General features: G+C 48.5%; 1 protein-coding gene and 1 long non-coding RNA gene across 2 annotated transcripts in view; both read left to right on the top strand.

Moving 5' to 3' along the window:
* RHEB (Ras homolog, mTORC1 binding) overlaps window positions 1-24,642 on the top strand; it is a 50,190-nt gene that overhangs the window by 6,261 nt on the left and 19,287 nt on the right. Inside the window, exon 2 of the mRNA XM_029077823.1 lies at window positions 12,989-13,060. Within this exon, the coding sequence (XP_028933656.1) occupies window positions 12,989-13,060 (72 nt within the window). The remainder of the gene's footprint in view (window positions 1-12,988; window positions 13,061-24,642) is intronic.
* Window positions 1,428-6,835, top strand: LOC120638765. Its single transcript, XR_005660693.1, has 2 exons — window positions 1,428-1,625; window positions 6,561-6,835. It is a non-coding gene; the product is annotated as an uncharacterized LOC120638765 (long non-coding RNA).

Below are 24,642 nucleotides of genomic sequence, written 5' to 3'. Positions count from 1 at the left end.
AGAGCACTGTACTAAGCGCTTGGAATGTACAAATTGGTAACAGAGACAGTCCCTGCCCTTTGACGGGCTTACAGACTCCTACCCCAAAAGGCTCTGTGTAGTCCAGGGACCCCGCTCCGGCCAGCAAATGGGGCTCAAGAGAACGGCCACTGGATGGGCGTGGGGGAAGGGGGAGAAGGGAGTTTGAGGGGGGTGGGACCTGGAGGCCCGCTGGCCGCAGAGTACCACAATCAATCTGGTATTTATTGAGCATTTACTGCGTGCAAAACACTGTACTAAACACTTGGGAAAGTGCATTCCAGCAGAGTCAGCGGACACATTCCTCGCTCAAGGCAGCGATCTCATTTGGTTTCACTGACCTGTGGCTGAATCTCAAATCTGTGCTCCCCCCACCCCACACACCACCCCCCATGCCCAAGTCTTTAGTTAGCTCAGTTGCAGAGGCTCTCCACTTTCAGTGCCCTTGGGGAAATTGTTTGGGGGCCATGTGGGGGTACAGAACTAGCCATTGGATAGCTCTGCCAGGAGACCACCCTGTGTGGAGTACTCGGGGGGCTGCTTCGCTCAGCGGCATAGTCCCAACTCTCAGCTGCTTGCTGTTTTTGACCCTCGGACGGTTAATGTTTCCAGAACTCCTGTCTCTGCCAGATCACCCCCGACAACCCTGGGCGGGAACTGGCGGTTGGTGAAGCCAAAAGAATTGGGTTTTCGAGTAAAATGGCCACCCAGCCCAAGAGTCCCCAGAATGAAGATCGTAACGACTGGCTCTTTTGGGGCTGTGTGTCCGGTGGCCCACTAGTAAAAACCCGCTGCCATGTAGGGCATTAGAATTTGAAATGGAAGCGGACGCCAGCGGGAGCGGGGAGCACTAGTGACCCACGTGATCAGCTGTACTGTACCAGCCAGCGCCAGCGGGGTGATCTGAGGACGCTCATGGAATTAACTCCTAAAACCCACAACCGTCTGTTTCATGTCAGTTTGTCTCAGCCGGGGCTCGAAACGACATTGGGCTTTCCTCTCAATTTTCGCGTTCTCGCTCATGCAGGCACAGCTGAGGCACGCACATCCTACGGACCCTGCCGTCACAACAGGGCTTTTGGTGGAACGGGATTGATTTGGCCTATAGCTCCTGGACCGTTGAGGATAATGATTTGGAACGTGAACTGGTGCTGTGGCACAGCAAGTGATGGTAGATGTAGGAGATGAGGGAATAAAATGTAGCTTCTGCCATGAATGATTTCTTAGTAAAAAAAAAAAAGTTAGTATTTTTCTTTGGCTTGTTCACATATTGTTAATCTGTCACTTTGCCACGATGTTGTCCTGGAGTTTCTTTGTTGTTTGTTTTTTCTTTAATCAGCTCTATTTTCTGGATTTCCTCTAAATGTGACTCTTATGTCCATATCCTTTTTTCACATATGGAAATTTGCGAGAAAAATCATCCAGAACCCTCAGCCAACTGATTGTGCCCCCCTGCCCTTTTGGGGTGTTTTTTGTTGGGGGGGGGTGGTTTGTTTATTTGGACCCATTATTCTGTAATAGATGAAATTCTAAATGCCAAGAATTCCTCATGGCAAACTCGAACTCTGGAACTTGTAGCAGAGCTATGTAGTCTCTCAGTGTGGATGGTCAGACCTTTTCAGCTTCTCAATGTGGGGGGAGGGCCTTTCTGGACAGATAGCACGCGTCCCTAACCAAGGCCTCTTCGTAGCCTTGAGCCCGCTGAGGCTAATTCACTTTCTCCCGTTGCTATGGAGAGATTGGTGTATGTGTGTAAGCGGGCGTGCGAGAGTGTCCCCATACCCAGGACTGATGGTGGCCTTGTGTGACCGGGCCGGGGAGAGGGGCAAGAGCAGCCGGGGTGTCGGGAGCTAGGGTTTAACGACAGCCGCCAGGGCTGCAGGGGTAGGGAGGAGGACCCAGCAGAGGTCCGTGCTCCGCTCTGGAGCTCTCAAAGCTACCCAGGAGAGGGACGGTGAATACGAGGACGGTGGTGATATCTATCGTGTACTTACTAGGCTACAAGTACTGTCCTAAGAGCTGGGCAGACACAAGATACTTAGGTCAGCACTCCCGGTCTAAGCAGGAGGGAGAACAGGTATCATACTCTCCCGAATGGTGAGCCTGATGGTGCTCTGCAAACAGTAACTGCCCACTAAATAGCACTGACTGATTGAATCGCCACGGTACAGGCCCAGAGAAGTGAAGTGACTCGCCCAAGATCCCACAGCAGGCAGGTGGCGGAGCTGGGATTAGAAACCGGGTCCCCTGACTCTTAGGCCCGGGATCTATCCGTTAGGCCACAGAGAGAGGGGATGGTCAGGGGTTTCCACCCCCGCTAACTAATCGGTATTCTTTGGTCGATTTAGCTCACGGAGGGGCGAGTGGGGAGAGTGACTAGTTTTTGTGTAGAAGGTGTTGTTGGCCCAGAGCCTAAAGTGGGCAATACTCTTAACATTAACATTCAGCGGAGGAGCAAGCCCGCTTCGGGGAGCGCCCCCTGTGGGAACCCTTTAGTTAGGGGGAGGAGCTGTCGTATGATTTCCGTGCTGCCCACCCAGGGAGCCACAAGTTGGCAAAAACGGCAGGTCCTCCTAATCACCCCGGAGCAGTTTTCAGAGACATCCTGTCCTGAGCACCCCTTCTCATTTGTCTTCCCCGGAGCTGACTTTGTTCACACAGCCTTCCCCTTCTTCCCTTCCCCCTTTCTCTCCCCACCCAGCCTCACTATTCCCAACACAACCCTGGGAACCGGGGGGCCGGAAGCTTGCCCCTTACGGTCGTTTCCCTGGAATCCAGAGCCTTTCCCGTGCCTCGCCACCGTCGGGCTCCCTCTGACTCCCAGGCCCGTGCTCTTTCCACCAGGCCACGCTGCTTCCTTTCCTGGAGTGATGGATTGATTTTTTCCAGAGAAGGAAACAGGTTCAGAGAGGTCAAGTGACTTGCTTACGGTCACACAACAGACCGGTGGCAGAGCCGAGGCCGGAACCCGGGGCTCTGGATGCCTGGCCCTGTGTCCTTTCACTACGTCCACCTCTGAAATCGGCCTTGACCCTTCCTCTCCAATTCCCTTGGTGCCTAGAGGTCCCTGGTGCGTGCAAATATTGATTCTAATGTGGGTTACGGGCGAGGTTAAAAGTCTGCGAATGAAGGTCATAAGGAAGCAGTGTGGCTCGGTGGAAAGAGCCTGGGCTTGGGAGTCAGAGGTTGTGGGTTCTAATCCCCCCCTCCGCCACTTGTCTACTGTGTGACTTTGGGCAAGGCACTTAACATCTCTGTGCCTCTATGACCTCATCTGTAAAGCGAGGACAAGACTGAACCTCATAAGAGTCAACCCGATTACCTTGTATCTAACCTGATTACCTTGTATCTACTCCAGTGCTTAGAACAGTGCTTGGCACATAGTAAGCGCCTAATAACTACCATTATTATTATGGGATGCACAGGGCTGTTTTTGTTTTTAGGGAAGTATGATCTGTAGCTGTCCCTCAAACTAAGCAGGGATGTTCAGTACCTACAAGCACCCAGTCAATCAGTCATGTTTATTGATCGCTGATTGTGTGCAGAGCAGGGTATTAACTATCATTTGGGCAGTCGCTGGCTAATCCGTCAGAATTGCCTCCAGTAGCTCCTACCGTCCCAGCCTATTACGCTTCCTTCTCTGAACCGTTTACTAAAACAGCGGGGCCCAAGTCAGTTCTGTGCAAGGGAAGTAGTTCAGTAGGAGGAACAGCGGGGCCTAGTGGAAGGAGCTTGGGCTTTGGAGTCAGAAGAACCTGGGTTCTAATCCTGGCTCCTCCACTTGTCTGCCGTGTGACTCTGGGCAAGTCACTTCACTTCTCTGTGCCTGCATTACCGTATCTGTAAAATGGGATTAAGATTGAGCCCCATGTAGGACCTGAACAGCATCCAACTTGATTAGTGTATATCTACCTCAGCGCTTAGTACACTGCCTGACACATAGTAAGTGCTTAACAAATACCATAAAAAATGTTCCTCACGATTTTGGGAAGGGAGAACAAAGAAAACACTTCTCAGCTGAAGTTGAGTAATGACTTCGACAAGTTGCAGAACGGATTTCTGCCCCGAGATGATAATTATGGAATCTGTTCAGTGCTTATTATGGGCCAAGCTCAGTACTAAGCGCTGGGGTAGCTACAAGCTCATCATCTGGAAAAGTTAAAAGTCCATATCTTTTGTATCGGTCAGCACTAAATCGTTCTCTCTCGTGGCCCTTAGTACCACACACTGCACACAATAAGCAGACAGTAAATCACCTTGTTGCAGTCACCTCATTTAGAAAGTCATTAAGGCCCTATATGCATCCCAGCATTCTTGGCGTTTTCAGTTTGACCGCTCTCACGGATGACTGTTCGGGCTCTTGTCACGTATATCCCCAAGGCCACATCATTCACCGTCTTATCCACGGGCAGGAAGGGGGTTCAGGCAACATTTGTGAGGCCACGTGTCCATCCAGCACGTCGCCTTTCGTCTCGAAAGTCGTCGCTGCTAGTCTTAGTGTTGTTGCACGCATGGGAGTGGTTGAGAAAGCGACATCCCTGTGACACTCTGCGCGTCTTTCAGTTGGCAGCTGAAACCCCAGCTGTGCTCCTTCCTCTTACAGCCGCCCCACATTCTCCCCTCCCCCGCCCCGAGGCGGCTCCCGTAGCCCGACTTCCAGGCGCGGCGGCGTATCCGCTGGAGCTTCCTGTCACGCCTCGTGGCTTCGAGTGGAGCTTCGGGGGTCCCGGGGAGGGCCTCAGAAAGCCGGCAGGCCAGCCTCTGGCACACACGAAGCCTGGGTGTCCGCCCGTCCCACAGCTCCGGGCAACGGTGACCCACGTGAGCTGGACCACACAGGCCTCCCTCTGGACCGCTTCGGCCTCGGCCTCTGCTGGCTCCCCGGGAGGCGAGATGGCAGGAAGTCCCCAGGGGCCCCAGGCATTTCTGGCAACCCAGCAGCTGTCTTGGTACCAATGTAACAGAGCAGGGAAATGCAGGCGCAGTTTCAATTTCGGTTTCACCCTGGCCACAACAGTCCTGCCTCCTGAGCTCTTCCTATTTTTTAGATCCTTAATGGGGTCACAAGTTGTCCAAGACCTTGCAGTTACCTTGGCCCAGATAGTTCCTTAGGCTGTGTTGTGTTTGTTTTTGATGGTATTAAGCGCTCACTGTGCGCCAGACACTGTCGTAAGCCCTAGGATAGATACACGGTAATCAGGTTGGACAAGGTCCCTGTCACACATGGGGCTCACAGTCTTTAGCCCCATTTTTCAGATGAGGGAACAGAGACACAGAGGGAGTGAAGTGACTTGCCCCACATCGCACAGCAGATAAGTGGCGAAGCTGGGACTAGAACCCTGGTCCTTCCGACTCTCTGACCAGGGCTCTCTCTGCTAGGCCATGCTGCTTCTTTTCCACCGTTCTATCGTGTGGTATAAAAATGGCCTTGGAAGCAGCTCGGCCTAGTGGATGGAACTCAGGCCTGGGAGTCAAAAGGACGTGGCTTCTACTCCTGGCTCTGCCCCTTGTCTGCTGGGGGACCCTGGGCAAGTGACTTCATTTCTATGGGCCTCAGTTCCCTCATCTGTCAAATGGGGATTATGATGGTGCAACTCTAAGGATTCTGCCTGGGCAGCAACCGTCTCTCCAGGAGGAAGAAATACAACTGGTAATGACCCGATAAATGGGCCTGTTTTTAATCTGCATAATAATTAGTCAGCCCCAATGCTGTGCAACTTTAGAAAAAGAGAGTATGCCTCATGGAGAATAATAATAATAATAATGTTGGTATTTGTTAAGCGCTTACTACGTGCAGAGCACTGTTCTAAGCGCTGGGGTAGATACAGGGGAATGAGGTTGTCCCACGTGAGGCTCACAGTCTTCATCCCCATTTTACAGATGAGGGAACTGAGGCACAGAGAAGTGAAGTGACTTGCCCACAGTCACACAGCTGACAAGGGGCAGAGTCGGCATTCGAACCCATGACCTCTGACTCCCAAGCCCGGGCTCTTCCCACTGAGCCACGCTGCTTCTCTAAGAATAACCATAAAGACCTCCAATCAATCAGCGGGATTTTTTTTTTTTAGTTGTTTTTGTTTTATTTTCCCCTCAGTTGCTTTCCTTGGTTAAGAAAAGTGGGGGAAGGCTTCCTGGAAAAAGGGACTTCTCTTGAGGGGAGATTTTTTTTCCGCGAGCAAATGGGCAGGGCATGCTTCATTTCCCATGAGGACGGGACTGCTGGTTGTGTTTAGGTTCAGCTACTTTGGCACACGTGGCTCAAGTTCACAGCCAGGGGCATCTCTGAACATCGATGATCTCGGGGTGTGTGAGGAGGGGTGGGTGCGTGCGTGCATGTGTGTGTGAACGCTTGTATTTGTACATTGTATGTAAGATCGGTAGCTTGAATCCCAACCAGGAATATGGACATGATGGCTCTGTACTCCAGACATTCTTCCTTCTGCTGGGGACCTAATTTTATCTTGTTTAGTCTGAGGACAGGTGGGAAATCTAGTGGGTGAGCATTTTTCTTTTTTTTTTTTTTTTACCAAATCCTATTTCAGGCAAGCAGACTGTGTCGCGAGCAGAAGCATTCAAGAAACGGAGACGTATCGGCAAAAAACGCTCCCAGCCTGGCAGAATTTTTCACCAGCCTTGCTCGCATGCCTCCTGCTCTTATGAATTTTCTAAGAGGAAGAAAACAGGAGCTTTAGCCTCCAGCCAGGGCCCGCAGGCCTGGACGTCCGAGGCCGTGCAGTGGCCCATCTAGAGATGGTAGTGGCCACTGGGCCGTTTCCTCAAGAACAGCGTGTTGCATTAACAGTTCAGAGAAAGCTTATGTAACTCGGTGGATTCGTGGTCATTTGTAATAACGGTGAAGCTGTCACACTCATCGGTGAGGAAAGCCACCCTGCCCTCCCCCGTCCCTTTTTGTGATTTTCCTTAAGCGCTTCTTATGTGCCAGGCACTGTACTAAGCTCTGGGATAGATACAAGCTAATTGGGTTGGACACAATCCATGCCCAACACTAGGCTCACAATCTTCATCCCCGTTTGACAGATGAAGGAACTGAGGTCCATTGAAGTGACTGGCCCAAAGTCTCGCAGCAGAGAAGTGATGGAGCTGAGTTAAAAACCCAGCTGCAGCCCAGGCTCTCTCCTCCCCGTTCTGAGCTCATTTTTCTTAGAGAGTGTTGTTTTAATGGGTGGGGTTGGTCCTTGAGAATACCAGTGGCCCCTGTGGATGTGAATGGCCAGATTTCTCGTAGCATTTCTTGGTTCTGCTAGTAGCCCTGAAGCAGAGATCTTTCAGGTTTTCTGCTTTACTTGGAATTGACGGGAGAAATCCATTAGATTGCTGAGCCAAGAAACTGAGCGCTTTTTTGTTTTTAAATGTTATTTAAGCATTTACTACAGGCCAGGCATTGTACTAATCACTGGGTTAGATCAAAGAGAAGCAGCACGACCTAATGGAGAAGGCCTGGGAGTCAGCAGGACCTGGTTCCTAATCCCAGCTTGTCTGCTCTATGTGACCTTGGGCAAGACACTTCACTTCCCTGTGCCTCAGTTTCCTCAACTGTGAAATGGGGGATTCAGTACATATTCTCCCTCCGAAGACTGAGAGCCCCAAGTGGGACAGGAACCACCTCTGACCTGATTAACTGGTATCTACCCCAGTGCCTAGAACAGTGCTTGACAGGTAGTAAGCGCTCAACGAATACTATAATGGTTATTATTCTTACTGCTACTAAGCCTCCCCCAGGAGCCCCAAACTGTCCTTTAACCCCTCCACTTTGGGGTGCCCCTACCAGCTCCCCTTGACCTCCGGAGGTGCCAGCTGGTCGGGCTGGACGTTTCTTTGACTTCATCTCTAGGGGTGAGAGTACTAAATAGGGGAGAGTTTTTCATTGAGCAGTTAATGTGGAAAATATTCAACAGGCTTAACTGTAAGATTCTTTACCTCCTAACACTAAGGACCCCTTCTCTGAACAAGTGACACTGTAATTCAGTGTAAATTCAGTTGTTTGTGCCTATGGGTACAGTCCAAAGGTTAACTGTAGTCTATCACTTCTTCGTTTAACTCAGAGTAGGCTAATTCCCAGGCGTAGAAATGCCGGTGACAGTCTTGGGAGGAAAAACTGGGTCAGAGGCCCAGGATAGTGTTTGTGCATGAACACATGGAAAATAATAATAATAATAATAATGATATTTGTTAGCACTTAACTACGTTCCAGGCACTGTACTAAGCGCTGGGGTGGCTATAAGCAAATCAGTTTGGATACAGTCCTTGTCCCATGTGGGGCTCACAATCTCAATCCCCATTTTACAGATGAGGTAACAGAGGCCCAGAGGAGTGAAGAGACTTGCCCAAGGTCACCCAGCAGACAAGTGGCCAGGCTGGGATTAGAACCCATGACCTTCTGACTACCAGGCCATGCTGCTTCTCCCCTCTCACTGCTATTCATTGGCCTCTTGTCGCTGGCCTCTTTTCCAGGGATTTTTACTGGCAAGCTGAGGGGCTCAGACGGCCAGTAGAATTGGGGTGTTTGGGGATTCGAGGCCTCATTTCACCCTTCCGCCAGCCCCGTGGCCACCATGGCACCATCTAAACACCGTCTCTACACGGAAGCCGAGGGCACAGGTGACGGGGAGTATGGCTCTGGCAGAGATCGAAGACATTTGGGGTTTTTTGGGGACTGAGCCGAGGCGGGCAGGGGGGAGATGAAGCCCAGAGGGACCGACTATCGTGTCTCCACATTCACGGCAACCTCAGCTTCTTTCCCCTTGGACCGTCAACTCCTTGCGGCCGGGAATTTCCATCTGTTTAGCCCTCCCCTGTATGTTTCCCAAGCACCTAGCACAGGGCCGTGCAGAGAGCGGGCACTCACTGAAGGTTGTGTCAATTGTCCGATTCAAGCCACCACTGCTCCCCCCCAAGCGTGGAAGACGAGCCCTCTTTCCCGCGGTTGACGCTGAATGAGCCCTTTGTCCCCAAAGCTGGGAATCTATCCCATCTGGGCGGTTGGCCCAATAGGGGTGCCCTCCGCCTCTGGGCGGCCTCATCGGCCCACGCCGAACGGGAAGCCCGGGCAGGGATCGGAAACGGGAGCGGGAGACGGCACTTCCTTGCAGAGCACGTCTTCTGCAGGATCTCGATTCGGGGCGAATCGAAGGCAGTCCCCACTTGCCACACAAATCCAAAAGTGACGAGCAAACAGATACTGGGAGATGCTCTATCTTGATCCCAGGCTCCGGGTCATTTTTCCTCTTTTTAATGGTTTTGTAAGCGCTATCTATATGCCAGGCACTACACTAAGCGCTGGGGTAGATCCAAGCTATTTAGGTTGGACACAGTCTACGTCCCACTTGGGGTTCACAGTCTTCCTCCCCATTTTGCAGATTCGTCAACAGAGGCCCAGAGAAATGAAGTGCTGTGAGCTTGTGATGGGCAGGGAATGTGTCTACCAACACTGTTTTATTGTACTCTCCCAAGCGCTTAGTACAGTGCTCTGCACGTGCAGTTGATTGATTGACTTGCCCAAGGTCACACAGCAGACAAGTGGCGGGGCAGGATTAGAACCAAGGTTCTTCTGATTCCCAGGCCCTGCGCTGTGTAACGAGCGTTGAGACAGCCGGCAGCCCCGACCCCCACCAGCTCACTAGCTCTCAGGAACCTGAGGCTCGTTTACATCAGCTCTTAGCCATGTCCTTACTTCACCTTTCTCCGGAGCTTGTTGAAATGTAACCCAGTGCAATTTTCAGATGCTGATAGTCTCCTCGAGCACTGACTCACTTTCCAGAGAGTCTAGCGGATTGCAGCGTAAGTGTTCTTTAAAACTGAATAAGGAGTAAAACTTGTAGTTGTTTTTTTTTTGGAACGGGGGGGCGGTTGTGAGTGCCGGATATACATAGGGAAATATGGAGAGCAAGCGGCAGCTTTTCTCAAGCCGGCAATGCCGAATTGGAGAAGCCACCAAGGAATGCCAGCCCTTTCTGCCAAAACGATGCAGCCAGAGGCTCTTAGCTCTGTCTAGCGAGCACCTCCCTCTCCCCTCCCCCCACCACACCCCCCCAACATATATGGGTGTGAATGCTTTAACTTGAAGGGAATGGCTTTGAAAGCACAGCTTTCGTAGCCAGAACCTTTTTTTAAAAAATGACTTTCTATGGATCCTTTTCAGGCCTCTTAGCAGTCTACTCCCTCCAGTGGGTGAGTTGGTCGCTGGATTCCGAGGGCCCACCCGGTGAAACGGGGTAATTGTTTCCAAAATGATGGCAAAGGTGGGCTGGTAAAGTTGTGAACAACACAGCTGTCGTCAGTGCCCACTTCTCCCACGTCGGAAGTGTTGACGTCAAGCAGTGGTCCATTTCTGCGGACCAAAGCTGCCACCATTCCAGCAGAACCGAATCAGCCCCTCGAAAATCCCAGCGCTTTATCGACTCTCGGCCCTTTTTGGACTTGAGTCTGATCTCTTTATAGGGTCACATATCTAAAGCACGTCTGCAAAGACTGAATGGGGAAGCAGCCTCTCTACTGTTCATTTTTTCTCCTCCTTTTTACAAATCAGTAGTATGTTCAGTCAGTCACTCGGTGGAACTTAAGTGCTTACCTTGTGCCAGACACTGTACCCAGCGCTGGGGGTAGGTTGAAGGTAATCAGATTGACTCCGACCCCTGTCCCACGTGGGAGCAGACATTTGGACATTTTAAGATGGAGTCAAGCTAGTTCCCCAGTAGGGCTCAGAAAAAAGAGCTTGTCCAGAGCTGGACTGGGGCCGGGAGGTGGGGTGGGGGAGCATGCATGCGTTTTTCTGCAATAGGTTTAATCTTTTGAACATGAGTGCTAATGCCTAAGGATTATCAGAAAGCAGATGTTCACTTTCTTCCCCTTAACTAGGAAGTGTTGCCCTTTTTGTCATCTGAAATGAGATGTATGGCCGTCTCGGTAGATTCTTGGGGGGCTTTGATAATTAAGTCCCCCGAGAGACGGATCTGTTCCTGAAGCATATCAAGGAAATGACAGGAAAGGGTTTCAAAACTTTGATCCCTCAAAGACCAAAGGGAATGTTTAATGTTCATCAGAGTGGCCAGCATGTTTACCAGGTGCCCTTCTTTGAGATGGAAACATTCTGGCCTTCTGGTGATCCTTAACCATGTAGCGTTAAAGCATAAAGGAGGATGGACGCAGCTTGGCCTAGTGGATGGAGCCCGGGGCTGGAAGTCAGAAGGACTCATCAAGGCTCCGCTACTGGTCTGCTGTGTGACCTTGGGCAAGTGACTTCACTTTCTGCGCCTCAATTCCTTCATCCGCAAAATGGGGATTAAGACTTCATGGGTTCTAATTCCGCTTCTGCCACTTGCCCGTGCTGAGTGACTTTGGGCAAGTCACGTAATGTCTCCGTGCCTTAGTTTTCTCATCTGTAAAATGAGGATAAAAATCCCTATTACCCACCCCCCAACCACACACACTCACTTTGAGGTCCTGATGAGTCAGGGATTATGTCCCACCTGGCAGTCTTGTATCTACCCCAGCACTGAGGACGGTGTTTGGCATAGAGTAAGGGCTTTAACAAATGCCTCCATGCCTCCTATTTTGTCTCCTCACCTTGCTCCTCCATCATCCCTTCCTCCCCCTCCCCCTCTATCTTCCATGGTTTGGCTCCCGCCCCTGCCCCCTGCCCCCCTTCTGTTTGCACTTTCTGCAGTCCTTGATGTTGTGTGGATAGAAGCAGCTGGATTTGGAGGTGGGGGTGGAGGCACACAAGTAGCAGGAAGCGGTGGTGGCGGGGGGGGGGGGGATCCACGGGAACCAGCTGTAGTACCAGCTTCTGGAAGTCTCTCTCCTCAAATGACTCACTCGCTGGACAGCACTCTGTCCGTCCCACATAGGGAGAGCCTGTGATGTCACAAGGTTTGGCCTCAGTGGAGTTTGGATGTTGTCACGCAGGATGCTCTGAGGTAAAAGCTTAAAGAAATTCGTCACCCAGTTCTTGGATGCTTCATCTGGAGGGAGATCCTAATTGAGGCCATTATTAGCAAGTAAACCAGTAGACTTGTGTCATATTGTGGGGTGTGGCGTTAAAAAATCTTTCCCTCCCCCGCCCAACTCCTCATAGTATAGCTATCCTGTTAAAGAAAAGGTCCTGGGGATCCCCAGGGAGGGCAAAGAGCAGCAGGAGTCTCAGTCCCTCAGATCTTGGAGCGGGGTTTTTAGCGTATTTGTTGAGGGCTTACCATGTACCAGGCACTGTACTACATGCTGGGGTAGATACAGGTTGATCAGGTTGGACAGAGTCCCTGTCTCATATGGGGCTCCCAGTCTTAATCCCCATTTTACAGATAAGGTAGCTAAGGCCCAGCAAACTACTTCAGCCAGTTTCAGCCAACTAGGCTGTATACCGGACCTTGAGGAAGCCACCTTGGGATTTGTGCCATGTGCTCACTAAATTGGAGGGAGTCGGATTTAATCCCCATTTTTACAGATGAAGTACCTGAGGCCCAGAGAAGTGAAATGTCTTGCCCAAAGTCACACAGCAGGCAAGAAGCAGAGCCAGAATTACAACCCAGGTCCTCTGACTCCCAGGCCCATGCCCGTTCCACTAAGCCCCGCTGCTTGTGTTTTTCCAAGAGAGTTAAAAACAAGTTTTAAAATCCCCAGAGTGTGAACGTTGACGAGATTTAGATGGAAAAGTTCACTTTTGTTTCAAGTAGTAATTACAGGGCCAAGCCTGGGTATCAGCATTCCCAGACAAACAGCAGCCCTACTGAAGAAAGCTTTACTGTACTTGGAGAAACGAAGCCTAAACAAAACGTTTTCACGAATGAGTTGTTCTCTGAATATGAATAGTCCGCTTTCTAGCGGCTCTGTCGTCCCCTTCTCTGGCTTCAGAGAATTTACTTAACGCAGCCCAGGAGTTTACTACTTTCTCTTCCTGCTTGAATGCGCGAAGTCTTTCCTCCTTCCCTAACGATTGTGTTCCCTTCCTTTCTAGGGAAATCCTCGTTGACGATTCAGTTTGTCGAAGGCCAGTTTGTGGACTCCTACGATCCAACCATAGAAAACAGTAAGTCGTGCTGGTTGTTGAAAGCGGCTCATCCAAAGTGCTTATCTCTAAACGGAGAAGCGTTTCTCCTTGTGCCGGAGCCTAAAAATAGCCATTGTGTCGAGAGGATGCTTTGACTGAATGGGGTATTCATTTAGACCCCCTGATTCTGTGCCTCTCCCTTTCTCTCTCTTGGTCTCTCTCTCTCAGACTCTGTCTCTCTTTGTCTTCCTCTCTGTTTCTATCTCCGGGTCTGGACCTTAAAACCACGTCAGCCCCGAGATCAGTGATGGAGAATGCTGCTCTTCACCTGGTCTCTCCTCCCTCCCCCCCCATCCCCCCACCCCCCCCCTCCCCCGAGGCTTGAAAGCCTTCTGGGCTGGGGCTGCATGTTGCACAAGGTGTGGGAGATAATGAAGGCCGATACTCTGTCTTGGCCCTCTCCCCACCTTCCCCTCCAAAACCCAGAAAACTCAGAGATGCCAAACTCGGAAGGTGAGAGGCAGTTGGAGGGATATTAATGTCCCGCCTGTTTCTTCCCCAAGCTAATCAGGTTGGACCCAGTCCATGTCCCACATGGGGCTCACAGTCTTAATCCCCATTTTACAGAAGAGGGAACTGAAGCCCAGAGAAGCAAAGTGACTTGCCCAAGGTCATACCGCAGAAAGCTGAAGGATTAGATTAGAACCTAGTTCCTTTGGATTCCCAGGTCCGGCCTCCACTAGGCCATGCTACTTCTCATTCAGAGATGCAGAGGAATACTCAGCAGTTAGCAGGGGTAGTGGGGTTAATAGGGAAGGTTGGGTAATCCGTGAAAGTCAGAATAGAACGCCTGGATTCCCTTTTGGCAAATGTGTCAAGCTGCATGGCGGAAAGTAAGGGACAGGTTTCCCAACGAGAAGCGGTGAGATGAAAAGTGGAAGGTGCTTAGGCGGGAATTTAGTTTCTTAGATGGAGCCTACGATAGTCATTTGTTTACTCAGTGACTAACCTGGATGCATTCACCAGGTGCCAGTTTAAAAAAAAAAAAAAGCTTGCTTAATGTTTTTAAAAACACTCGATCCTGAAGCAAAAAATTGTCTTTTTATTGTCCTTTAATTGGGTCGACCACAGGGGTTTGAGAGCACGTTTAGATATCATTGGCACATGATGAAAGTGAGCGGCATGTGCCTGGGGCCCAAGAGAACTCAGTGTGGGACAAGTAGAAATCAGGCAACGGACAGAAAACAGGCACAGCACAATTGTCCCTCTCTTTGGATTTCCCTTTTTATTTGGTGTAAGAAGAATATGAGATGGCTGGAAGCACAGCCTGATAAAATGTTGGGATAAGGGAAACTGTGTGGGGCCAGGGAGGGGAAATGTCTTCCTCGGTTGGTGTAGTGGTGATGATTGGTTTTATGGTTTTAAATTTTAAGACCCCTTACAGGGTTTATCAGGGCTGTTTGGAGGGAAAGGAGGCACATGTAGAGGCAAAACCCAAGTGGCCACGCTAGGTCAGTTTGGCAGGAACTTGAGCCAGAATGTCTCCAGGAAGGAGCAAACTGGCTGAGTGCCGGTGTTCTTCCCCTCCTCCTTCTATCTCTTGGTGGCTGTGACCCCAGAATAGAGCCCAAAACTTGGCCCCATAAACTGAAGATGGAAATAAAGTGAAATAGTCATTGGAAACTGGAGGAAGGGACCTGGAATTTGTGCCGTGCCCAGCCCAGCCCCCCTTCAGTCCTCCTTCAGGCCACCCGTGGTTCAGATTACCGGGGGCCCCCCAGCAGATTGGTGCCGTCGACTCGACATAAATTGCCCTGGATCTTGACTGTTTTTCAGTCCATTTACCATCTTGTAGCAAGAAGCATTTGCAGCTTTGAAGATTGACCGGAGAAGATAGTCTCCAATCTCTTCTTCCAACCACGAAAACTAAGCAGATCCAGTTGTTCATTCCGATATTCACTATCTTTTCTTTCCCCCCATGGTATTTAAACACTTATTATTACGATGGCATTTGTTAAGCGCTTGCTATGTGCAAAGCACTGTTCTGAGCGCTTTTTCTGTGTCAGTCACTGTATTAAGGGCTCGGGTAGATACAGCTAATGGGTTTGAACATGGTCCATGTCCAATATGGGGCTCACAGTCTTAATCCCCATTTTACAGGTGAGGGAACTGAGGCACAGTGACACACAGCAGACAAGTGGCAAAGGCCACTATCCAGCTGAAGGCTGTGAGATCTACCTTTATGGGTTTTTTTGTGTGTGGCCAGCTTCTTCGTTCTTTGAAGCAGCCACAAAGACTTCATTGGAAAAATGAATTAATATTCATGATTTGACACGCAGTTGGCTTTCTCAGGTAGGGAAGTCAGAACGTAACCATTAAAGGGCTCGGGTATTTCCCAGTTCTTAATACTTAGCCTCTACTGAGAATTTTTGAATTGTTACACAGAAAAGGATCATTTGGGAGTCTTTATTGCAGAAGAGAAGAATCCAGCTTTCATAGTAAAAATCTGTCCTTTAAGAAGCTTTATAATTGCATACATGTGGTACGCAGTTGAAAATTGAGTCAGATGGAGAGGTGGAATGGATGTGTAATTAGACGTCGCTAAAGGAAAATGATGGGTCAAAAGCAAGGGAAAGAAGGGAAAATGTTAGTTATGACAGGCACTGAGGTTAATTTATGTCTAAATTACATACTTTACCGTCTACTCAAAAGGTAAAGACTGTGGAGGCTTTATTTTACATCATTCCCCAGTTATGACACACCAATATGCTATTTGATCATATTCCCCCAACCCCCCCTTTACTTGTGTATTTCTACATAGCATTTGGCAGAACAGTATGACAATGGTCGAAGATTTGTCCAGAAAATCCCCCAGTTGCTAGTTGCGTGATTTTCTTTGGCCTTTTTCTGCTGAATTTGCAGTATTCAACCAATCAGTGGTATTTACTGAGTACATACTATGTGCAGAGCACTGTACCAAGTGCTTGGTAGAGTACAAGGCCTCAGAATTTACTTGTGAGACTATCCCAAGTAAGAAACTCAGAAGGACAAGGAGAATCAAAAACAGCAAGATCCATTGTGATCCAGTTTATGCTAAAATTTTGCTGCTCTTTCTTCCATCAGCCTCTTCCCCTACCTCGCCAACTGTCTTCTAACTCCACTTCTTCCCTCCTGTGTATCTCGGAGCCCTGCCAAAGTACTCTGCCGCTTGCCCTGATCATATCCCATCAGCAATTTTTAGGGCAGTGGTTTAAGCCCTGCTCAGTTCTAACTCACTGTGGGCAGCCAACGTAATTCCCAATTTGGTTATATTGCGCTCTCCCAAGCGCTTAGCACTCAGCACACAGTAAGCGCTCAGTAAATATCATTGAGTGGTTGATTCTGATTACTGGAGAAACTATGTGGATTCAATGGAAGAGGCGGCCTGTTTGAGCTGGGGGAGGGAGGTAGAGGCCTGGGGGACCAGGAGGTTGAGGGACGTGGAGATCAGTCCGTCCATCAGTCACATTATGGACCGCTTACTGTGCACAGAGCACTTTACTAAGCGCTTGCCGGAGTAGGATGTAACCGAGTTGGTGGTCATGTTCCTCGCCCACAGTGAACTTAAGGTCTAGCTTACACACGTGCAATATGTACTGAATGCTTACTATGTGTAGAGCACTTCCCAGTCGTGCCATCCAGGCCATTTTGAATAGGGAACAGTCAATCAATCAGTGGTATTTATGGAGTGCTTACTGTATGCAGGGCACTATACTAAGCACTCTGGAGAATACAATATAACAGAATTGGGAGACATGTTTCCTGCCCACAGTGAGCTTCCAGTCTAGATGGGGAGGCAGACATTAATATCAGTCAGTGGTATTTATTGAGCACTTATGTGCAGAGCACCGTACTGAACGCTTGGGAGAATACGATACAGCAGAATTAGCAGACCCGTTCCCTGCCCATAACGAGCTTACAGTCTAGAGGGACGTAAGATAGGGATTCAGATATGTACGGAAGTGCTGCGGGTCTCAGGCAAGGGTGGATAAAGGGAGCAAACCCAAGCACTAGGATGGCTCACAAGGTTGCGGGAGAAGAAGAAATGAGGTATTATTTGAGGAAGGCCTTTTGGAGGAGCTTTGGACAGGTCCTGGCTTCCAGAACCTGCCCAGGCTGTTAGCAGGTTCTCCTGGTCACCCAGAGAAAGGCTTGCAGGTTTTCCCTGAAGCACGGCTTCAGCCCATCCCTCTGCAGTACAGTTGACTGCTCGAGAAATCCAGGCCGCTTCCTGCAGACACTAGCACGATTCAAAATGGAGCACGAGAACCCAGCCAGCCTGTCTGCTTGGCTGAAAGAAGCAGGTGTTCCCCGACAGCTGAGACCACCTGCATTTTTAATGTTCTGCGCAAAGGTTCTCCCTTCCCCCTTCCAGCAGACCAGTTAAATGAATATGTCCTCCAATTTTTTTTTATGGTATTTGTTAGGCACATATTATGTGCCAGGCACTGTACCAAACACTAAGCGAATTAGGGTGGACTTAGTTCATGTCCCACATGGGGCTCCAAGTCTCAATCCCCCTTTTGCACATGAGGGAACCGAGGCCCAGAGAAGTGAAGTGCCTTGTCCAAAGTAACCCAGAAAACAAGTGGTGGAGCTTGGATTAGAACCCAGGTTCTTCTGACTCCCCAGCCTGTGCCGTAGCCGCTAGGCCATTCTGTTCCCTCCTGCCCAGACTGTGAGTCCCATGTGGGGCAGAGACTGTGTCCAACCTTGTATTTAAACCAGCGCTTAGAACAGTGCCTGGCACAAAGTTAAGCACTTAACAAATGCCGTAATAATACTGTAAGCCCATTATTGGGCAGGGATTGTCTTTATCTGTTGCCCAATTGTACATTCCAAGCGCTTAGTACAGTGCTCTGCACATAGTAAGTGCTCAATAAATATGATTGAATGAATCAGGTCCTTCCTAGGAAGACCACACAGCTTCTTCTGGAGCCCTTTAAAGTAGTTTAAAATAAACACAAACAAACCCAGCAATAGGACGATTCTGCTTTGAGGGAACAGAAACAGTGTAGCCTAATGGATAGAGCCTGGGAGTCAAAATGTCCCCTGTCTCCTCTGTGACCACGGGTAAATCACTTCACTTCTCTGGGCTTCAGTTCCCTCATCTGTAAAAGGGAGATTGACTGAGTCCCATATAGGACGAGGTCTGCGTCCAACCTGATTCTCCCCTATCAACCCCAGCATTTAGTACAGTGACTGATGACCTCAAGCTTAAAGGAATTGGTTAAGTGCTTACTATGCTTGAACGGGAAACAATCAATTAATCAATGGGATTTATGGAGCACTTACAGTGTACAGAGTACTGTGGTGAATGTTTGCGAGAGTAATAATAATAATTGTATTTGTTAAGCGTACGATATAACAAAGTTGGTAGACATGTTCCCTGCCTACAAGCATTGGCTACTTCTGTTTTGTTCTTAAACTGGGGGTTTTCCTGGTGGTGGTTTTTATTGAACACCTGCTGAATGCAAGGTCTGTAGTAAACTCTCCAATTGCAGCAGAAGACAAGTAATGTGGCCTAGTAGAAAGAGTTTGGGCCTGGGAGCCAGAGGACCTGGATTCTAATGTTGGCTCTATCATTTGCTTGCTTGTGTGATCTCGGGCAAGTCACTTAACTTTCTGTGACTCAGTTTCCTCAACTGTAAAATGGGGCTTAAATCCTAATCCCTTCTACTTAGACTGTGGGCCCCACGTGGGACAGAGACTCTGTCCAACCTGACAAACTTGCATCTACCCCAGCGCTTAGAAGAGTGCTTGACACACAGCGCTTAACAAATACCATTTAAAAAAAAAATCTCAAGTCCAAGGCACATTCCCTGCCCCTTCAGTCAATAAATAATTTGGTGGTGGATTTGACTCATCCATTCCCTCTGCTTCTGTGTCCATCTCTCTGCCTTTTGGAGAGACAGATATCCTGGCTAGAAACTGATTTTAAAAAAAGTAGAAGCGTGAAGCCAGTGGGATGAAAATGAGGCTTCACTCTGGACGCACAGTGAGAGCTCCAAAACCATTGATCTATAACCGAGAGCGGACAAGGAACTGGTAATAAGTGTGGTTCATTTTCTTGGATGTTCTACCGTTGTGTAAGAGACCCTCTCGTTTTTTGCCTCTCACTTTAAGGTGGTCATAGAGGGGCAGTTTCAAGGCTGGGTAGCAAGTTCTCAAACAGATGCCTAGTTCTCTGGTAATAAACAGAAATTGCTGGCTGACTCGGTTTAGCTGGTCCTCCCACAGTGTCTGAAGGGCTTAGTACTGGATCAAAGTAAGATTGGGTGGAAATTGTCTGATGCTTTTAATAGAAAATTTTGCTAACCTCAATGGGGTTTTGTTAGGTTCATAAAAATCTTGATTCGCTGCTGGTTTCAGTTGTGAAACTTGTTGGTTCTTACCAGTCTGTGCGCTTGAATTCATTAAAATCTTGTGTGGGATGCATTTTCATTTTTGAAGGTACATCTTGGCATGTGGGGGTGCTTAAACACATCAGTGCAGTCAGCTAAGGAATATTAAACCTGCAAGCAGCCACAGAAAAACCCAATAGATGGAGACTGCTATAATTATTTTCACCTGGCTCTGTCAGGGTCGTGAACGAAGTTGGGTGTGGACTTGAAAGCGGTGTATGTGAGAAGCAATGTGGCCTAGTGGAAAGAGCCTGGGCTGGGGACTCAGAAGGACATGGGTTCTAATCCTGGCTCCGCCACTTATCTGTTCTGTGACTTTGGGCAAGTCACTTCACTTCTTTGGGCCTCAGTTTCCTGTAAAATGGGAATTTAAGACTGCGAGCCCCAGTGAGACAAGGACTATGTTCAACCTGAATAGCTCATGTCTTCCTCAGCGCTTAGTATGGTGCCTGGCAACATGATAAGTACTTAGCAAATACCATTTAAAAGAAATAAAAAAGAAGTGTCACCTGGACTCATTCTTTTGAAGTGACGGTGCAGATTGGGATATTTTAGGTTGAGAGCCCTGTGTAGGACAGGGACTGTGTCCAACCCGATTATCCCAGATGTACCAAAACAAGTGACACAGTGCTTGGCATACTGCAAGCACTTCAAAAATATCATCATTATTGTTACTATTATTATTGTTAAACCCAGTTGAAGTTAGGCCAGCCTCACTATAGAGAAGTGCTGAGTAACAATGTTTATGTAAATGGCAGGCACTTTATCTCTCCCGGGGCATTTGCAAGATGAATCTGTGCCCCTTGATTCTATAGTGTAAACCATCTACTGTCAAAGTGTCTTCTTTTCCAATCATGTTTTTACCTTAACTGTCAACTGTGTACCTGACCTCTGCCTGAAGCATTTCCCCTCCAAAATGGTTACGATCATGGTGGTGGTGTTTTTGTTTTGTTCTTTAAACTCTCCCGATATAAAATGGTCAGAAGCCATAACATCGCTTAGTGATTTCCTTCCTTCTGACTGATCCGAACAATAAAGGTCAAGGAGGGAAAGGGCATCAGCTATCTTCTCTGTGTGAGTGACTCAAATAACAGGTTCGGGATCCAAAAACCTAGATTTAAAAAAAGGAAAGAATAACATCGCAACCCACAACCTTCCAGAGCATCTTGGAGAAACTAGAAATGATCCCTAGTTATTCTGTTCCCACAGTTGCCCCACCAGACACCAAACTGGAGTGGCCTGAGAAGGGGGTTCACATGAACCTCCCAGCTGCCCTAGCATTCTCTATGTGCTACTGTTTGATTCAGAACCAGGGTTGACCTGGACATTTAGCCACGGCTTTTGAAGATCAGGGCCAAAGGTCAGAGCAGTGGTTTTCAGGCCGGAACCGTGAACCTCTTCACCGCTGAGAGCAGGGAACGTGTCTGCCATCTCTGTTATATTGTCCTCTCCCAAGCACTTAGTACAGTGCTCTGCACACAGTAAGCGCTCAATAAATACCACTGATTGAATGCGTTTTGGACTTGAATGCGATCCCACCGGAGAGCGAGTGCCACTTTGTTTAGGTCCAGCTACTAGAATGGTCAATCCCAGGCAGCTCCTCGTTTCTTTCTCGTCTACTTCCCACCAATTAAGCCCCCAGCTCCCTCTCCCATCTGTGGCATCTGACCTGTGGCTTCTGGGCATTTGACATTCCCCCACCTTTAGCCTTACAGCATTCACGTACGTATTTATACGTTATCGAGTATAAATTGTGTCTAAATATTAATGTCTATCTCCCCCCCAGACTGAGACCTCATCGTGGGCGGTGAGTGGGTTTACCAGCTCTGTTGTATTGTCGCCTTCCAAGCGCTTAGTCCAGTGTTCTGCTCTGAGGATGCTGGCGGGGTTCAACGTGTGCTGTTAGTCCTGTGAGACTCTCTAAGCAAGTGAAAGCTAGCTCTCTAAGCTAGCTTTGGGAATTTCTCAATCAGTGCTATGATATTTATAGAGAGTTCTGTACGCTTGGGCAACTGTGATACAGTAGAGTAGGTAGACATGATCCCTGCTCACAAGGACTGTATGAGAAGTAGTTAAGCCTCCTTGGCTGGGTCTCTTGATGCTTAATAAATGTAATCAGTCATTAACTGGTATTTGAGCGCTTGCTGGGTGCAGAGCACTGTACTAAGTGCTTGGGAGAGGACAGTCCAACAAAGTTAGTAGAACTGTGCCTTGCCCACAAGAAGCTTTCAGTAATAGAGTGCGGTAATCCAACCTCTCTGGAGATGGAGCTGTAGCTGCGACTTTTCCGAATGTCTTGAAAATTTAGTTAGGGTTACTAGAAGTCAGAAATGATGTTTTTATTTTGTTTTTTGGTATCCATTAAGCGCTATGTGCCAGGCACTGTATTAGGGGCTGAAGTAGATCCAAGTTAATCAGGTTGGTCACAGTCCAACCAACCACAGTCTTGCCACAGTCTTAATCCCCATTTTAACGGAGGCCCAGAGAAGTGAAGTGACTTGCCCAAGGCCACATGGCAGACAAGTGGTGGATCCGGGATTAGAACCCAGATCCTTCAGACTTTGCGGCCTGGACTTTTTCCACTAGGCCATGCTGCTTCATTCTAATTCTGGAAATCTCTTTCCTGTTTCCCCAGGCAAGAAAGGATTTAGAGCCCCTGACTTCCATTCACGGTCCCCGCTTGTTCTTTTGTTTGACTTTTCCCTAGCCCTTGACTCTTCCGCAACAAGTCGGGAACTCTGTTTAACTCCGGTTGAGGAAAACAGACTAAATGAACTGATTTGTCTGCTCCTTGCTGTCTGGCCCTTTCTAAGTGGCTTCCCGCCAAGGAAGAAATGCTGTATGACCTCACTTGTAAGCAGTTCAGAGTCAAATTTTACAAATGATTAAATACTTCTCTCTCCACAAGGTCACGCAGCTTTTCAGATTAAGGGCCTTAAAACTCTCAGGCCATGGCCTTTCCACTAAGCCATGTTTTCTGTCCCATCCCAAAGTGCCCACACCCAAAAGGGTGCTTCCTTGGGCCATTTTTAGACCGGCAGGAGGTGGCATGTGGGTGCTGGCATGATTGGAAACGGGAGGAGTTGCAATCCCCCCGGCTCCTCCTTCCTGCCCCATCCCCCCCAAAAGTGAAAGTTGAAACTCTTCCCCTTCCTTAGTTAGATGGGACACCTCCCTCACCTCCCCCCCACCCCGGAACTTTTTTCCCTTCCATCCCCCTGGGTCTACATCTTGAAAGATTTGCAGGTCCCTTGTTTGCCCGTTCTGATCCTGGATTGCCCATTCCCTGGCTTAATGGGAGGGCTTTAGGCAAGTCATTTTACTGCTGTGTTACTTCACTAATAATATTCATAGCAATAATAGTAGTTAAGTGCTTACTATATGCTAAAAACAGGGGTAAATACAAGATGATCATGTTGGACACAATCACTGTGTGATTGTGATAATCACAGTTGTCTTTGGAGACCATAGGAGAACAGGTTTTAAATCCCCCTTTTCCGGATGAGCAAACAGGCCCGGAGAAGTGATTTGCCCAGGTTCACAGAGCAGACAAGCGGCAGAGCCGGGATTAGGACCCAGGTCCGCTGACTCTCTGCCCTAGGCTCTTATACCACTGGGCCCCGCTGCTTCAGTATATTGGACAGTATGGGACTGCTGAGGGGAAAAACCAGTTCTCCAAAGACAACAATCAAAATCTGAAGCAAATGAGTTGCTGTAAAATTGTATGTCACTAAAGAGCCTGAAGTGCAGAGCCCCTCTTTGCGGAGCATGGGAGTGGTTTCTCAGCTTTAGCAAGGAACGCGTTCAAATTGGACAGAACAAGAGCCTTCTCCTTTGCTTCTTACAGCACCTCGGAGCAGCAGGATCATCTTGGATCATATTTATAAATCCCTCTGCTTGCTTCAAAATAGACACAAGAGCTTATGTCATCACCAGGTTTCGGCTGGTGGTGGTGAAACTTTTACTTCAGCATCTTGGAGGGATGCGCTGGATTGTCTCCATTCAGAGAGGTCCTTTTTGGACAGTGATTCCTTTGAGTGGACTCACTGACACCTGAATCCTCCCATCTCTAAATGAAACTGCCTCCCCAGTTCCATAGCTTCTTTGGTTACCTGTTTGGGGTCGGGAAGAGATGTTTTGAATTCCTTGGAAACGTGGCACACTCACACAGAACTTCCAAGACCCACCTGTTCGTTGTTGAGAGCTTCATTTCAGCCCACGAAGGCAGGGATTTTCTTAACTTTAGTGCTAGACTGGAACTCTAGAGCTAGTTGGATACCTGTGTGTAGTGAGGTGGATTTATGTCCCTGAATGCCTGGGACCCAAGGTATGTTTGTACTTGCTAAATGAAACATACCTTTTTGAGAGAGAGAGAGAGAGAGAGAGAATGAATATGAATTCCCGAATTCATTGATTAAAGGGGCTGAGATGACTTGTCACTGCATATTCAGCAGAAATTACATAAATAATAGTCTGTGGACAGCTCTTTTCTGTGCCAAAACTAAAACATGCCAGGGAAAAGCTTTGAGGTTGGCTTTGGCTTGGAAGGACAAAACCCTTCATTATCTTACAGCGAATCAGGGCTCTACTCACAAAGCCCTCTCATTAACTGAAGTGCTAGGAATATTAGTTGGTTCAAAAGTATTAGAGTAGCTTTAATATTCATTTTCATCACCCAAACCCCAAGGGAATGGAAATTTAATGTTCAACTGAGTTAGAAAGATAGTCCTAAGAAGACTGTCTGTCAAAGTCCTTTCACTTGGAAAGTTCAGAAAAGAGATGGATCGTAAGATTTCTCTAAGGCGGAAATTTTTCCATTTGCTTTTGCTGGTGATAAAAAAAAAAAAAAATGTCACCACCGTGTACTGAGGCTACAAGTCAATTGCATCTTGGGTAAGTCACGTCACTTCTCTGGGCCTGTTTGCTCATCTGTAAAATGGGGGGTTAATACCTATTCCGAGAGTTTTTGGAACCACTCCTGATTCATACCATGTAAGGCTCCAGGAGAATGTACCCCGTGACACAGTCAGCTCAAGGCAACCACATTTTCAACCATTATTATAATCAGTGTATTTGTTAAGTACTTGCTATGTGCCAGGCACTGTCCCACATGAGGCTCAGAGTCTAATTACCCCCATTTTACAGTTGAGGAACTTGAGGGCCTAGGTTCACCCAGCA

This window comes from Ornithorhynchus anatinus, chromosome 13 (assembly GCF_004115215.2).
Source record: "Ornithorhynchus anatinus isolate Pmale09 chromosome 13, mOrnAna1.pri.v4, whole genome shotgun sequence".
In the NCBI taxonomy this organism is placed as follows: domain Eukaryota; kingdom Metazoa; phylum Chordata; class Mammalia; order Monotremata; family Ornithorhynchidae; genus Ornithorhynchus; species Ornithorhynchus anatinus.
This window is presented reverse-complemented; position numbering and strand designations above follow the sequence as displayed.